At 43.5% G+C, this 12,801-nt stretch overlaps 1 protein-coding gene across 8 annotated transcripts in view; it reads left to right on the forward strand.

The window, feature by feature from the left end:
- Nucleotides 1-12,479, forward strand: part of LOC117449894 (serine/threonine-protein kinase WNK2) — a 40,930-nt gene extending 28,451 nt beyond the window's left edge. For 5 of the 8 annotated variants that reach the window (XM_034087801.1, XM_034087807.1, XM_034087803.1 and 2 more), the window contains 12 exons: nucleotides 51-102; nucleotides 515-613; nucleotides 1,010-1,770; nucleotides 2,883-2,940; nucleotides 3,031-3,104; nucleotides 3,298-3,941; nucleotides 5,010-5,236; nucleotides 5,412-5,630; nucleotides 6,964-7,062; nucleotides 9,021-9,065; nucleotides 9,518-9,813; nucleotides 9,932-12,479. In XM_034087801.1, the coding sequence (XP_033943692.1) occupies nucleotides 51-102; nucleotides 515-613; nucleotides 1,010-1,770; nucleotides 2,883-2,940; nucleotides 3,031-3,104; nucleotides 3,298-3,941; nucleotides 5,010-5,236; nucleotides 5,412-5,630; nucleotides 6,964-7,062; nucleotides 9,021-9,065; nucleotides 9,518-9,813; nucleotides 9,932-10,243 (2,886 nt within the window). In that variant the 3' untranslated portion in view covers nucleotides 10,244-12,479. The remainder of the gene's footprint in view (nucleotides 1-50; nucleotides 103-514; nucleotides 614-1,009; nucleotides 1,771-2,882; nucleotides 2,941-3,030; nucleotides 3,105-3,297; nucleotides 3,942-5,009; nucleotides 5,237-5,411; nucleotides 5,631-6,963; nucleotides 7,063-9,020; nucleotides 9,066-9,517; nucleotides 9,814-9,931) is intronic. The other 3 variants (XM_034087804.1, XM_034087805.1, XM_034087806.1) reach the window with 3 other exon arrangements.
- Nucleotides 12,480-12,801: the final 322 nt, after the last annotated feature.

Consider the following 12,801-nt stretch of genomic DNA (forward strand, 5'->3'; position numbering starts at 1 on the left):
TCAGCCCTCGCCTGCATCAGATCAGTGTAGTAATCCTTTCTTTTCTTTAGGGATTGAAGGCTTCTGCACCAAGCACACCACAGCTGGTGTACCAGCAAAATGGTAAGAACTTTAGCCACCTGGAACTTATTTATTCACTCCAATAAAATCCACTCACACTTTACAAATCCAGCTTGGCTCTGTTTAAATGTCTTAAGGCCTCAAGTTTATCAATCTAAAATAAGGCATTTAGTGGTTTTAAAATGTTTCAAATCCATCCTTCAAAAGTCTTCCCAAAGATTGGAAGTAAGATTGTATCTCTGCCAATCTAAAAATGGTTGATAACATCCATTTAAACTGTCTTCCCTGTACATCCGATTTATTAAGAGGCCTGTGACGATTTATTGAATGCATTTTAAAGTATGTATTCTCTCTTTTTATCTAGCTTTCAAAGTATCAATGATCTCATTTCTGTTCTCATTGCTTTTATAACATTTGTAATTCTGAGTTTTTTCTTTCTCTGTGTCCTTCACAGTCCTCCACACTGGCAAGCGCTGGTTTATCATCTGCCCTGTGGCGGAGACACCTATTATAGACAAAGAGAAGACTACATCCAACACCTCTACAGCCCAGGGTATGCTGCATGCTCCGAAATACAGACTATCATGAATACCCACTTGCAATACTCTAAGTTCTTTACAATGAGCAATATGAGCTGCTGCTTTCCCTACTAAGAATATACTCTTTCAGGTTTGAGTCTTACTCTCTGCTGTTGATAGTGAAGATGCTGTGCATGCTTTAAAGTCGGCTCCTTGGGGTCAGTTATATAAGAGTACTTCTGCAGTTGTTCGAGGCAGAAATGAAGGGCAGGATTTATACTCCAGCCGACAGAGCGTGATGGGGGAAGACAGCAGGCAGTGATGTAACACTCTCGCACCCTTAAGAGCAAGCCTCTCTTCTTCCCAGCCTTGGCTGTTTAACTCCAGTATGTTCTACTCCAAATCAACACTGGTCTTTTTCATTTCTCCAGAATCTGAAAACTCTGCCATGTCATCAGTCAGGCGCAACAGCAGCACAGCTTCAGCGGCTACTCAAGTCACCTCTTTATCCTCCCAAAGCCTGTCCTCCTCCTCCTCCCTGCCCCCCGCGCCTCAGACCTCGGTGCAACCTCAAGACCAAAACATTGACAAAACCCGGATCCAGCCGCCTCAGCCCTGTGTAACCAAACATGCCCTCGCCCATCACAACACATCCTTCCCTGTGGAGGAGCCTTGCATCTCCGCTGCCTCTCTGGTATCGGACATTCCATGCTGCTCTATTGTGCCGCCTGTCTCTCTGACTGTGAATGCCATCGATAAAGGAGCAGCTAGTGGTTTGACATCTAATCAGAAAAACAGTCCTTCTGGAGACCCAGCCCCTCAGCTGGCCTCCCATCAGTCTGTGGTGCTGCAGCAACCCTACGCCACGCCCCTGCAGCCGGGGACAGTCATCTCCCAGCCGCAGAGTCCAGCACATCAGACCTGCCAGGGGTCCGGCCTCCAGCAGCCGGCGAGTGGGGGGCCGGGCGAGTCGGACAGCGACGGACCGCGCAGGGTGGAGTTCACAGACCGCACCATCAAGACTTTGGATGAGAAGCTGAGAAACCTGTTGTACCAGGAGCATGCTCCATCCCAGCCCACCGGCATAGCGTTGGACCCCCAAGCCCCCTGCACAGAGGGAGTCAGCACACCTGGAGTGTCAGACAGCCAGAGCGCTGAGGGGGCACTAACAAAGAAGAAAGGGGATCAGCTGGTAAACACACTGTGTGTGTGATAATTGATTTGATTAAGACTAATACCGTGTTAACCCTTAGATGCCCGAGTGACTGGACCCTACACTCTTCCATAAGTGGGTTAAAAAGTACCGGTATTAGAATAATGTGTTTTTATGCCATTTTTGTCATTTTGGTTAAAAAAAAATCACTTGTATAATATTTAGTATTATATTTTGGTTCACACTAGAAATATTTTATGTTTAATTTTTCACTATTTAGAATTTTTGAATTTTTCTTTTTACATTTTGAACATATTGATGCAAAGATCTCCCCTATTCTGAGACCCTCACAGTATTCCAGTCCCTTTTCAAAACTCATCTCCTCTTGTCTACTCATAGCCCACCCCCAATCAATCCATGCCGGTTGATCAAGTTTGATAGTCCTATACCCCCCACCCTAACCTTCCCTTATATTGTAAAGTGATTTTGAATCCTTGAAAATCCCTATAAAAATATTATTTATTATACTTATACTGACAGGTATCAGGTATTGCTGTGTAAAATAATCTTCCTGAGAGGTGTCACTTGTGATGTAGTCTGTGTGGTCTACAGTGAATGTATTCCTGACCGCAACAGGTGATAGAATCAAAGGTTCCCATAGGATCCCATAGAAAATGCATGCGGGTCATGTTTGACCCACTTATGGAAGCTTGGGGGTAGTAATACAAAAACTACAATTTCTTAACATTACCAATTTGAATGGCATGATATCCAAAACATGTTTTTTTTAGGAATAGCTGGAATATGAAATGATAAACATTTTTAATTACAAAGATACTTCAAGAAAACCACCTCACCGGGTCAAAAAAGACCCACTTATGCATCTAAGGGTTAAGAGGTAGGTTAGGGTAACAAAAGGACTGCTGTCAGCACCATCATTGATCTTGATGTTATTCTCTGACAGCATCATTTCCTGTGTGTGTCTTTGTGTGCTACCAAAAACAAATCAGAGTCTGACTCATTCAAACAAAACTGAGGTCAGGAGGGAACAATGGCTCCCCTCACAACACTGATCTAGCCCATGTACCACTTGCCTCTATTCAAATGATTGTAACCTCCTACACACACACTCTTCTCTTTTCCCCTCATAGCCTCAGATTCCTGAGCGGACGGATAGTGTGGGTGCAATAAGTGACTCTGCAGTGGGAGGTAGGTAACATTATTTATATAATGTCCATTTCAAATGATTACTGCGTAATAGTATTGAGACCGTTCAAAACATGTCTCCTTGTCTTTCAGCGACTAACAGGGTTTTGGACAGAAGAGATGAGACAACCAGCTCTGGTTCAAATGGCTCTAAAAGCCGTTTTCAAGTAAGACTCCACTTTAAAAACCCTCAAAGTGGCACATCTGCTAAATATGAATGTCCTTTGACCAAAATAAATGAAATGACAGGTCATGACTTATGCCATTGTTAGTCCTCGGTTCAGTGTGTGGCCTAAACATCGGTTAATGATGTTTATGGACCCTCATTTTGTTATGAACATGGGCTTCTCTTCCTTCCAGATCATCCCCACACCACCGGATGTCATCTGTCGTTTAGAGAAAAGCATGACTGGTTTCAGCACCTGCAGTTCCCCAGCTCCCTCTAGTGGCTCCGGAGGGTCTCACATGCAGACCCTGGGCCCTGGCAGGAAAGAGAAGGACTGTTTTGCTGTGGGCAGATTGAATGTGACGGCTGCAGCTGATCATGAGGAAGAGGGAACATCCAAACCCCTCAGCAGCAATCGTTACTCTGCCCCGCCAAACTTCTATCATGTCACCCCCACCTCCAGCCCCGACCTCACCCCCCGGCACATCCCCCGGGCCCAGACCATCGGCACTCCGACCCATCACAGCTACCACCATGCCTCTCACCTCTACTTTGACTCGGCAGATGAAGACAGCAGTGGTGTAGCCCAGCCCGCTCCCCCCGCTCATGCTCCGTCTGCGCACAGTGGAAGCGACCTCATGAAAAGGGCAGTGGCCTTCCTGCGGCGCACTGGCCGGAGCAAAAGTGAGCAGAGCTCGGATTCACCGAGCAGACCGCCTGTGGCAATGAACGGACACGCCACCTCGCCTCCTGCCCACTCATCCTACATCAGCAGTGACAACGACTCGGAGTTTGAGGATGCAGATATGAGGAAAGAGCTGCAGAAGCTGAGAGAAAAGTAAATGAACACACAAAATGTGTGTGTGTGTGTGTGTGTGTGTGTGTGTGTGTGTGTGTGTGTGTGTGTGTGTGTGTGTGTGTGTGTGTGTGTGTGTGTGTGTGTGTGTGTGTGTGTGTGTGTGTGTGTGTGTGGTGTGTGTGTGTGTGTGTGTGTGTGGTGTGTGTGTGTGTGGTGTGTGTGTGTGTGTGTGTGTGTGTGTGTGTGTGTGTGTGTGTGTGTGTGTGTGTGTGTGTGTGTGTGTGTGTGTGTGTGTGTGTGTGTGTGTGTGTGTGTGTGTGTGTGTGTGTGTGTGTGTGTGTGTGTGTGTGTGTGTGTGTGTGTGTGTGTGTGTGTGTGTGTAGCTATGCCCCTCTGCATAGTCATCAGCAGTCTGGGCATGATTTAGATTATTGCATTTTGGCAGAAACACATGTTAACAGACGGCAGATGTTGAAGATAGCTATTGGTTAATGGTCACGCCTGCCTGGTTGTCATAACACATTTGGCAAAGCCGTTCTATCTTCTCATATTGATTGTCAAGTAGATGTCACATTACAAAGTTATTCAAAATAAGTGTGCTTTACCACTTCAATAAAAACCCTAATCGATAACTTACTTTAAATACAATTCAAGTTTTATAATGAACCAGAATGGATTACAATTGCCAATTATCACTAAGCGCACATGTCATCCTTAAATTAGGACATTCATTTTTAGCAACAGTGTACCGCAGACACAGGTGCGATGATGATAATTTCACGTTGATAACATGATGCATCCAAATACAGTATGTGACTTGATTAGAGTAAATTAAATGTACAAAGAACTGTTCTTTTCATTTTCTTCATCACAATGCTTTTCCTAGGCACATAGCTCATCAAAGGCTTCAGCATTGGTTAGATTTACAAATGCCATGGAGATGTTTTTGAGTTACTAAAACAGATCTTTACGCAGGTACTGTGGCTGCAACTCTCATGAACAAGGCCTAATTGGACTGAGAGTAACTTACTGAGGGAATGTTTGGAAAAAGAGACGGCAACATTGACTAACAACTATCTCTGGTTTCCTCCTGCACCTTCTCACTAGACACATGAAGGAGATTTCTGAGCTGCAGGTGTTCCAGAGAGGGGAGATTGAGCATTTGTACACGGAGCTGGGTAAAATGTTGCCCTCCAATGTCGGCTTGCTTCATGCAGCACCCCCAAGCGGCCGCAGGCGCAAGGCCAGCAAACACAAGCTGAAGGCTGGAAAACTGCTCAATCCCATGGTGCAGCAGCTCAAAAACAACCTGAGCACCGCCAGCGAGAGGAAAGGTGTGTGGGCTCAGGTAGTGGGGTGGTGAGAAGTGGTGTATGTGATGCTTTGTGTGTATGGAGAGCATTTTCAGTCTGAAGCAAACGAGTGGAAAACACAAGAATGGCGTCGGGTTCAGAAAACCGTAGGAGTGTGATTCACAGAGTGACTCACTGCTTGTTTTTGTGCACCAAGGTGAGAGCGCTGCCAGCTCTTCCAGTTCCCCGGCGAAGAGCTCCATCTTGTCGGACGGCTCGGCCCACTCCAGTGGCAGCTCCAGCTCCAGCAGTCACACCAGCGCCGCCCCAGAGCAGGTGCACACCCAGCAGCCCTGCTCCCTGAAGGGCTCCTTCTCCTCGGACAACATCTACGCTGGGCTACACGGAGACGGGACGACTAACCAAGCAGGCCAAGGTACACATGATGTGTTCAAGTGCATGCTGATGTGTGTGCGGATGGGACAGCTAGCTACCAAACAGCTACTGGAGCTTAGCGAGGCTTAACAGTGTTCATGCTTTTGCAAAAGAGACCTGAAGGATCACAGACTCATTGGTACTGTGTGAAGGACCACTCTGAATACTACATACATACATTGTATGGTTGGTCAGGTACTGTTGGCTTCTAAAAAACCAAGTCAAAAACACCTGCTGACAACTGACCGATAATAAACCATGGCTCTTTATGTAGTTGGTTGGCAATATTTTGAAGCTAGCACTGGGAAGGGATCTTATTTTACTGACCTCAGTATCTCCTCTTGTAATCTCTGTAGTATTATCAGCTGCTCACAGCTGTTGAGTTCTTAACGGCCCGTCCACACAGCGGCGTGCGTTGAGGCTTGCCGGCGGGCGTGTCTGAAACTCGACCAACAACCAATCACATGAATCTCCCGCCCCTGACACACAAGCAGCGGTTTGATTGGCTAGAGCTTGTACTGGCATATGATTCGATTGGCTGACGCTTCTGCCGAGGCGTCAAAAGTTGAACATTGCTCAACTTTTGCAGCGAGCCACGCCAGCAACGCTCCGCGTCGCTTCCCACGATGCAGTTCGGCTAAAAGTGACGTCACCCCATTCAAAGTGAATGGGCAGAAGCGTTGGAAGCTTCAACGCACGCCGCCGTGTAGACGGGCCGTTAGCTCATCTAAATCAAAAGACGTCATTATTAATAGATTTCTTTGATAGATCATAGACTCAGTCAATGTCTATGTTGTGTGTGTAACTGGCTGATGTCATGCTTTCAAATGTTGTGTTTTGTTTTTAATTTATGCCAAAATACTTTACTCATATTATTATTACTTTATTCCTTATTACTATTATTTTATCGTTTCAAGTGGAATTCTTTACTTGACTCTTAGGTTGTAGTGCGTTTTTGTATTTATATATATATATATTTATTCTATGACAGTAGCATGTTAAGGGACTGCAGTGAGGTGAAAGCATCTACAGGCTGTAGATGCTTTCACCTCACCCTATCAAGGAAACCCTATTAAAATAAAACAAACAAATATTGGGGTCAAACCCTGAAACCTGTGTTTCCCCGCTCCCCTAAAAACACTCTTTCATTCTTAATTATTGTCTGAAATGTCTAATGAATCATTGCATAAAATACTAGGCTCCTGTATATTGTGCACTCCTTATTTTCCTGTGCTGTTGCTTTTTATGGTGGGGTTTCTCAACCCAGTCTCTGTACACTTTTACAAAGTGTCTCTTGTTTCTTCTCTTCTTCCCTCTTATATTCATTTTTACAGGCTGGACGGTTTACCACCAAACGTCAGAGAGAGTCACCTATAAATCTAGTAGCAAACCACGCACTAGATTCCTCAGTGGACCTGTGTCTCTGTCCATCTGTTTGTATTTGTTCTTTTCTATTTACCCTCACTCATTCCCATCTTCTCTTTGTTTAACCTGCCTCTCTTCGATCACCATGTTTAAATATCTCTGTAATATTGTGGATCCTCTATTCCATCCTCCTCACAGGCCCCCCTTCCTGACATCCCCCATTTTCTCTTCCTCACACTCAACCCCTCCCTTGACGACTTTAAACGTCGTGTTCGATGTGATAATTAACGTCTGAGGATTTTTGTATTTAAAAGTCGTATCTACAAAGTCAGCTGAATCTAGCCAACATAGGCACATGCCACCAGGAAGAGAGAACATGTGCAGCCAGGAAATGTTTCCTTTTTATCTTCAAGCATTCAGTGAAGCAGGAAACAGTTCTGTCTGTTTTAGCTTATGACTCTACTACAAGTCCCTTAACCTGTTATTGCTGATCGACATTGCAGAAGCATTGTTGACACTTTATTGTGGCACTTTAAGGTAGTTAGTGCGCTTTTAGCTCTGTCGTATGTATCACTTCCTGGAAAGAGTGTATAGTCAAGTCATTAAAGGTGCTTGAAATTATTTAAAATAATAATGTAAACAAAAAAATAGAAGTTCTTGTGATATTTTTGTACCTACTTTTTGCTGTCTTCGTGAAGCCGTTTTTAAAAAGGGTTTTGGTCATGTGCTAGTTAGCATTACATCTGTCTGACCCTTAAATCAACAGGACAGCTTTTTGGCTTGAAGATTAAAAAGGAAACATGTCTTGGGTGTGCGTGACTCTGGCTCTGGATATTATAGGTATTCCTCTGGCAACAATCCACAATTTACAGAACCACTGTTTCGCATTCATAACCATTCATTAGTGGGTATAATGCCCACTCCCCCTCATACAAATGCTTTGTGCAGCGCTTCTGGCTTACAAAAAACAGACCCTATAAGCGCACTGGGCTAGTCCTCTCCAAACATGGGCCGATGTCACGTCTAAAACAAGACGGTGTGCCCGTGTACACCTGAGAGAGAGAATGACAAACGCCCTTTATTCCCTATTTATTTGTTGTTGTTTTTTCCATCCACTGTTAATTTTGATTGTTTAACATCTCCCAAGTTAAGGCACTTTGCCAAGTCAGCAATCCTCTATATACTAACTCAGCCCCCCCCAGCCCTCCCTGATAGGCAGGGCTCTTTGCTGTGCTAGAGGAGACTCTGTCCCTCATGTTTGGACGCAGAAGACGTGCATGGTGCCAGGCAGGGCACTGATGGAGACTTGCTCCGCCATGTGAAGGGCTGTATCATCAACTATTACTTTTTCCCTCTTTCCACGTCTCCTGAGTTACCTGCATGTTGCTGACCGATGAGTTCCAGCTAGTATCTGTGTGCTCTTTCAGTTTGATTTATTTTGGTTTCACGTTTTGTTTCACAGGCATTGTCGCATCGACTAAGGGATCTCTTTTAATCCAGAATCCAGTCTTCCTTTCTTAGAAAACGCTTATCTTGTGGTTATGGTCTCGCACCAACTAATAGACTAAAAATGTATAAATAAAATCAAAGAAATCTTACGCCTTATTTGGAAAGGCGAGTAAAATGATAGTGACTGCATTTGATCAGACGTGATGACTTAAACAGAACATTGTTTGAAAAAGTTATCTTATAAGGCAGCATAAAATATGATGGTTTTCATACTGACGTGGTTAAAGTAATGGAAGAACCATTTGACAACCAAAGCTAAGAGTGCTTTCCATTTCTTAAGCTGGTCAGGTACAAGTTGTAATAGTGAGCTTTACAAATGGTTGCCCATCTTTAGGAGAACATCTAGGCTGCTTCTTCCAGTCCTCCTCACTTTTAAACCCCTTGTCCTCCTCTTCCCTCCCTCTCTCTCCCCAATTGTTTGATAGCTGAATGTGCTTATGAAGCAGCTTGTCCACATCCGTGTGGTGTGCAGTGTGTCCTGGCCTAACTGTTTCTGTCTTGTTTTACCTTCTTATAGGGTCCACTCTGAAACGACTATGTCTAGGCAAAGAGCGCAGTAGTAGTAACTATCTCATTTACTTTCTTACTCTCTGTCTTTCTTACTCTGTCCTCACTACTTAAGTCCTCCTTATGTTTGTATGTGCACTTTATTTTTTGTTTTGGCACCTGGGAAATGTTGTGTTGTGTTTGAAAATGTGGGTACAGATTGTTCATTGTTTTATATTTGATGTTTTTTTGCATGGCGGTGTTAATGTAGCGATTGCTCAATTGTGTCACTGCTTGCATATCAAACATTTCATTTGGCTATTACTACTCTTGGAAGTAATTTGTTACAATCCTTTGGCTGCTATGTTGGACAAATATTTGTGTACACACTTTTACTCTAGCCTCAACTGAATGATTTGGACTATTTTTTTCAAAAGTGACTGAAATGACGCCAAACAGCAGCCAATTGATTTGACAGTTAATATTGTCGAACTGGCCAGATTTGAAGACCTTTTTGTGTGTTTTCAGGGTCTTCTCCCCACACCACCACCGCTCAGACGGCCTCCAGTCAGACACAGCCGGCATTCGCCACACCCTCGCCATCACCCCAGCCAATCACACGGCTCGCTCAGGTCCAGACCAATAACAGCAACAACAAGAGAGGCACGTTCACAGACGATCTTCACAAGCTGGTAGACGACTGGACGAAGGAGACTGTTGCGGCAGCCAATCAGCCGCGGCCCTCCCTCAACCAGATGAAACAGCAGAGACGCCAGCAGGACCTGGAGGGCAGTGTGTCGCCCGTGGGAGCAGCTGCACAAGAGGTACTCGAAATGAAGATGTGCACTCAGGGATAGATGATGAAGCGTCGGTTGTACTTTGATCTCTGACTTTTGAGGCGGTCTATGCACTACTTTGTACAACAACTCCCTTCTGTTTCAGATGAAATGCCATGTCGGTCCCCGCAAGTTCCAGCTGCCTCTTTCCTGCCCCCTGACTGCTGCTTTAGGCCCCGGTACGCCCTCAAACCTAGCTCCCAACTCGGCAGCGCTCCCTCCTGGGTACGGGATGGCTCCTGGCCCTCTTTACCCGCAGCAGTGGTCCGGCATGCCCAGTCCTGTAGGGTCCGGGGGTCCTGTAGGCCTGCTCGGTGCTGCAAGAACGATGCCCTATGTCCCAACGGCAAACCAAGCCTACAACCTCATGCACGAGCCCGAGAATGGCCACTGTCCAAACACCGCTAGGACTACCTAATCTGCTACCTAATATTTGTTCATGTGTAAGGGCACGATAGTCCAACTCCACTCCATTCTGCTTCATCAGAGCCACACATGTACATAATCTGATATTGTAAAGTGTTGATATTCTTTCAGCAACACTTATATCTGTGGTTAATTTGTATGTGTAAGTTTGTGTATACAGTATTTGTTAAGTATGTATGTCTGATATCTAATGCTTTTTGGCTTTGGTTTTGACTAAACTTAGCCATACAAGACTACTTGTCTGCAGTCACGAAAAGCAAACATTACTTTACTCTTTATTACTGCAGTTCTCCCCTTTTTTTGTTACGTACACTTTAAACACTACATTGGAATCCAAATACCAGTGGTGTGAGATACAGTAACCGGACAGTATTTATGATGAAGATATTTGAAGGAATGTAGTGCCTTGAACATTGATTTATTGATTCTTTTATTTTTTCTGTGAACAAAGCATGTCTGTATTCAAGTTATTTTTATTTTAGGGTAGCTTGAGTGCAGTCTCTTCTTATATTTTAATGCATTACAGACACTTTTCTTTTTGGTTTACATATGAATGCCCTTGTAGAACTGCACTATTAACAAAGTATATGCTCTTATTTAAAATAATAAAATCATGTTTTAACCCTTGTTTACTTTACACCCCTGTGACAGATGGAATGCCATAGTGGTGAGATGTACCATTGCCTTGCAGAAACAAACAGTTAATGTGAGACTGATGAGAGAAGGAAAAATATTACGCCAGCAGACAAATCCACTCTTTCAGGTTAAATGGTTCGGTGGGACGCAGCCTCTTTTTGATAGGACAACTGATGCATGGGAGTTGGCAGTGTTGTAGCCTTGTGCTCTAAAGAAAGGCAGTGTCCAGAGCCATATATACTGTACACAGTTCTTTGTACAGTTTATTTCTCTGGTAGTGTTTTGATCAGAATGTAGCAATTATTGTCAAGGCTAGAGGCTAAAAAGTGCAATTTAACCCCTCCACAAAGCTTTGATCGTGGCCTTGCCACAAGCCTTATCTCTGTGTGCAGAGGAGCAAGCTGAGAGTTCAACAAAGTTATAAATCACAAAGCAACAGACAGAAGTAACTGGACAAATTCTAAACATTACAAACCACCAAGCAAACATGCCACTACTGCGAACTGCTCTTTCAAATAGGCTATCTGATTACTCGGCATACACTTCAAGTGAAATGTTTTGTGCAATCACCAGTTTTTAAATTGTTTGCTGTTTAAAAGCTTGATTTTTCTTTGATGCTGCTATTGTCTGAGGTGATTCTACTGTACAATTTAGCATAATATTCACATACAATGGTACTTTAAATATGAAAACCTCCTCAAATGAAATTAACAAATGAGGCACGAACAAAGCAGTGTTATTGCCTTGTTTCACAGGTTGCTTTGGAGTTGCTTTGGAGTTTTTTTTTCCATTTTCAGTAATATATTGCAAAATTCAAACGATACTTATTGCAGGAGATTTGCACAACATATGGTCTCCCTTAATTCTAACCTATGTTTAAGAGTTTCCTACACTGTATATAGTGGGTTTCCCCACCTGTCATTTTGTATCACCAACAAGCATGCCCAATTTGTCATGTTCCATAAAGCAAAGATAAACAATAAAGCTACAATGGTTGGATATTTCACATATACACGATTCATTTAAAAGGTTTCAGCAACCCAATTCTGCCAAGCTGTGAAATGTACAGTTTTCTCGTACTTTATATTTGTATTTTTTTTTTGGGAATGTTAAGATGGTGGAGGGGTTGCTTTGATGTACATTATTTCATCAATTCGGTTTGAATTGGACTTTTATAGGATATTATGCAGAATCTTCTGCTTTGGTGAAATACTTCCAGTAGTAAGAGATTTCTGTTCTCTGTCACTTGTATCTGGTTTTGTTCCACCTCCTTCGCTGCTAACTCATGGTGAGCAGAGGAAGGAATCATTATTGTTGGCATACTCACTTGGATGCAGTGATCAATCAGAGGAGCTGAGTTGCACAGAGGAGGAGGAGGAGTCCAGAAAATGTGCAATCTGCTCATCTCACTTCTCTCTGTAAAACAGTGCCCCCTGGTGAATATGCTCTGATTGTCAAAGGCTTGTATTCAAACAGTGGGATTGCTTCTGCCTGCTGTACTGTATGTCCCACTGCATTACCCCACCCTACCCTGCTGCACTCTAACCACAGACTGAATGTTGGGAAATAAATAAATATTATTTCGTGCTTGATTAAGTTTCATTGTGTTTTATTTCCATTTATATTTCTAGAGGCTATCATCATATTCAAATCGTGATAAGCTTATGTAATATGGAGTTAAGGTGATCATTTAAGGTAAATTAAATCAATAAAGTGGCACACTTTTTATTCCTATATAGTTAGTAGTTTGTATGTAGTTATTTAAGTGTGTCGCGCACTCAGGCCAAGCTGGATGGGTTCAGTATTTTTTTTACCCTGTCCTGCAGACATATTTGAAACAAAGCCACAGATTCGCAACATTCAAGACGAAATAACCCGTGGGAACGCATTGGATCAATAGACATTCAAAAATAA

This window comes from Pseudochaenichthys georgianus, chromosome 7 (assembly GCF_902827115.2).
Source record: "Pseudochaenichthys georgianus chromosome 7, fPseGeo1.2, whole genome shotgun sequence".
Lineage (NCBI taxonomy): Eukaryota > Metazoa > Chordata > Actinopteri > Perciformes > Channichthyidae > Pseudochaenichthys > Pseudochaenichthys georgianus.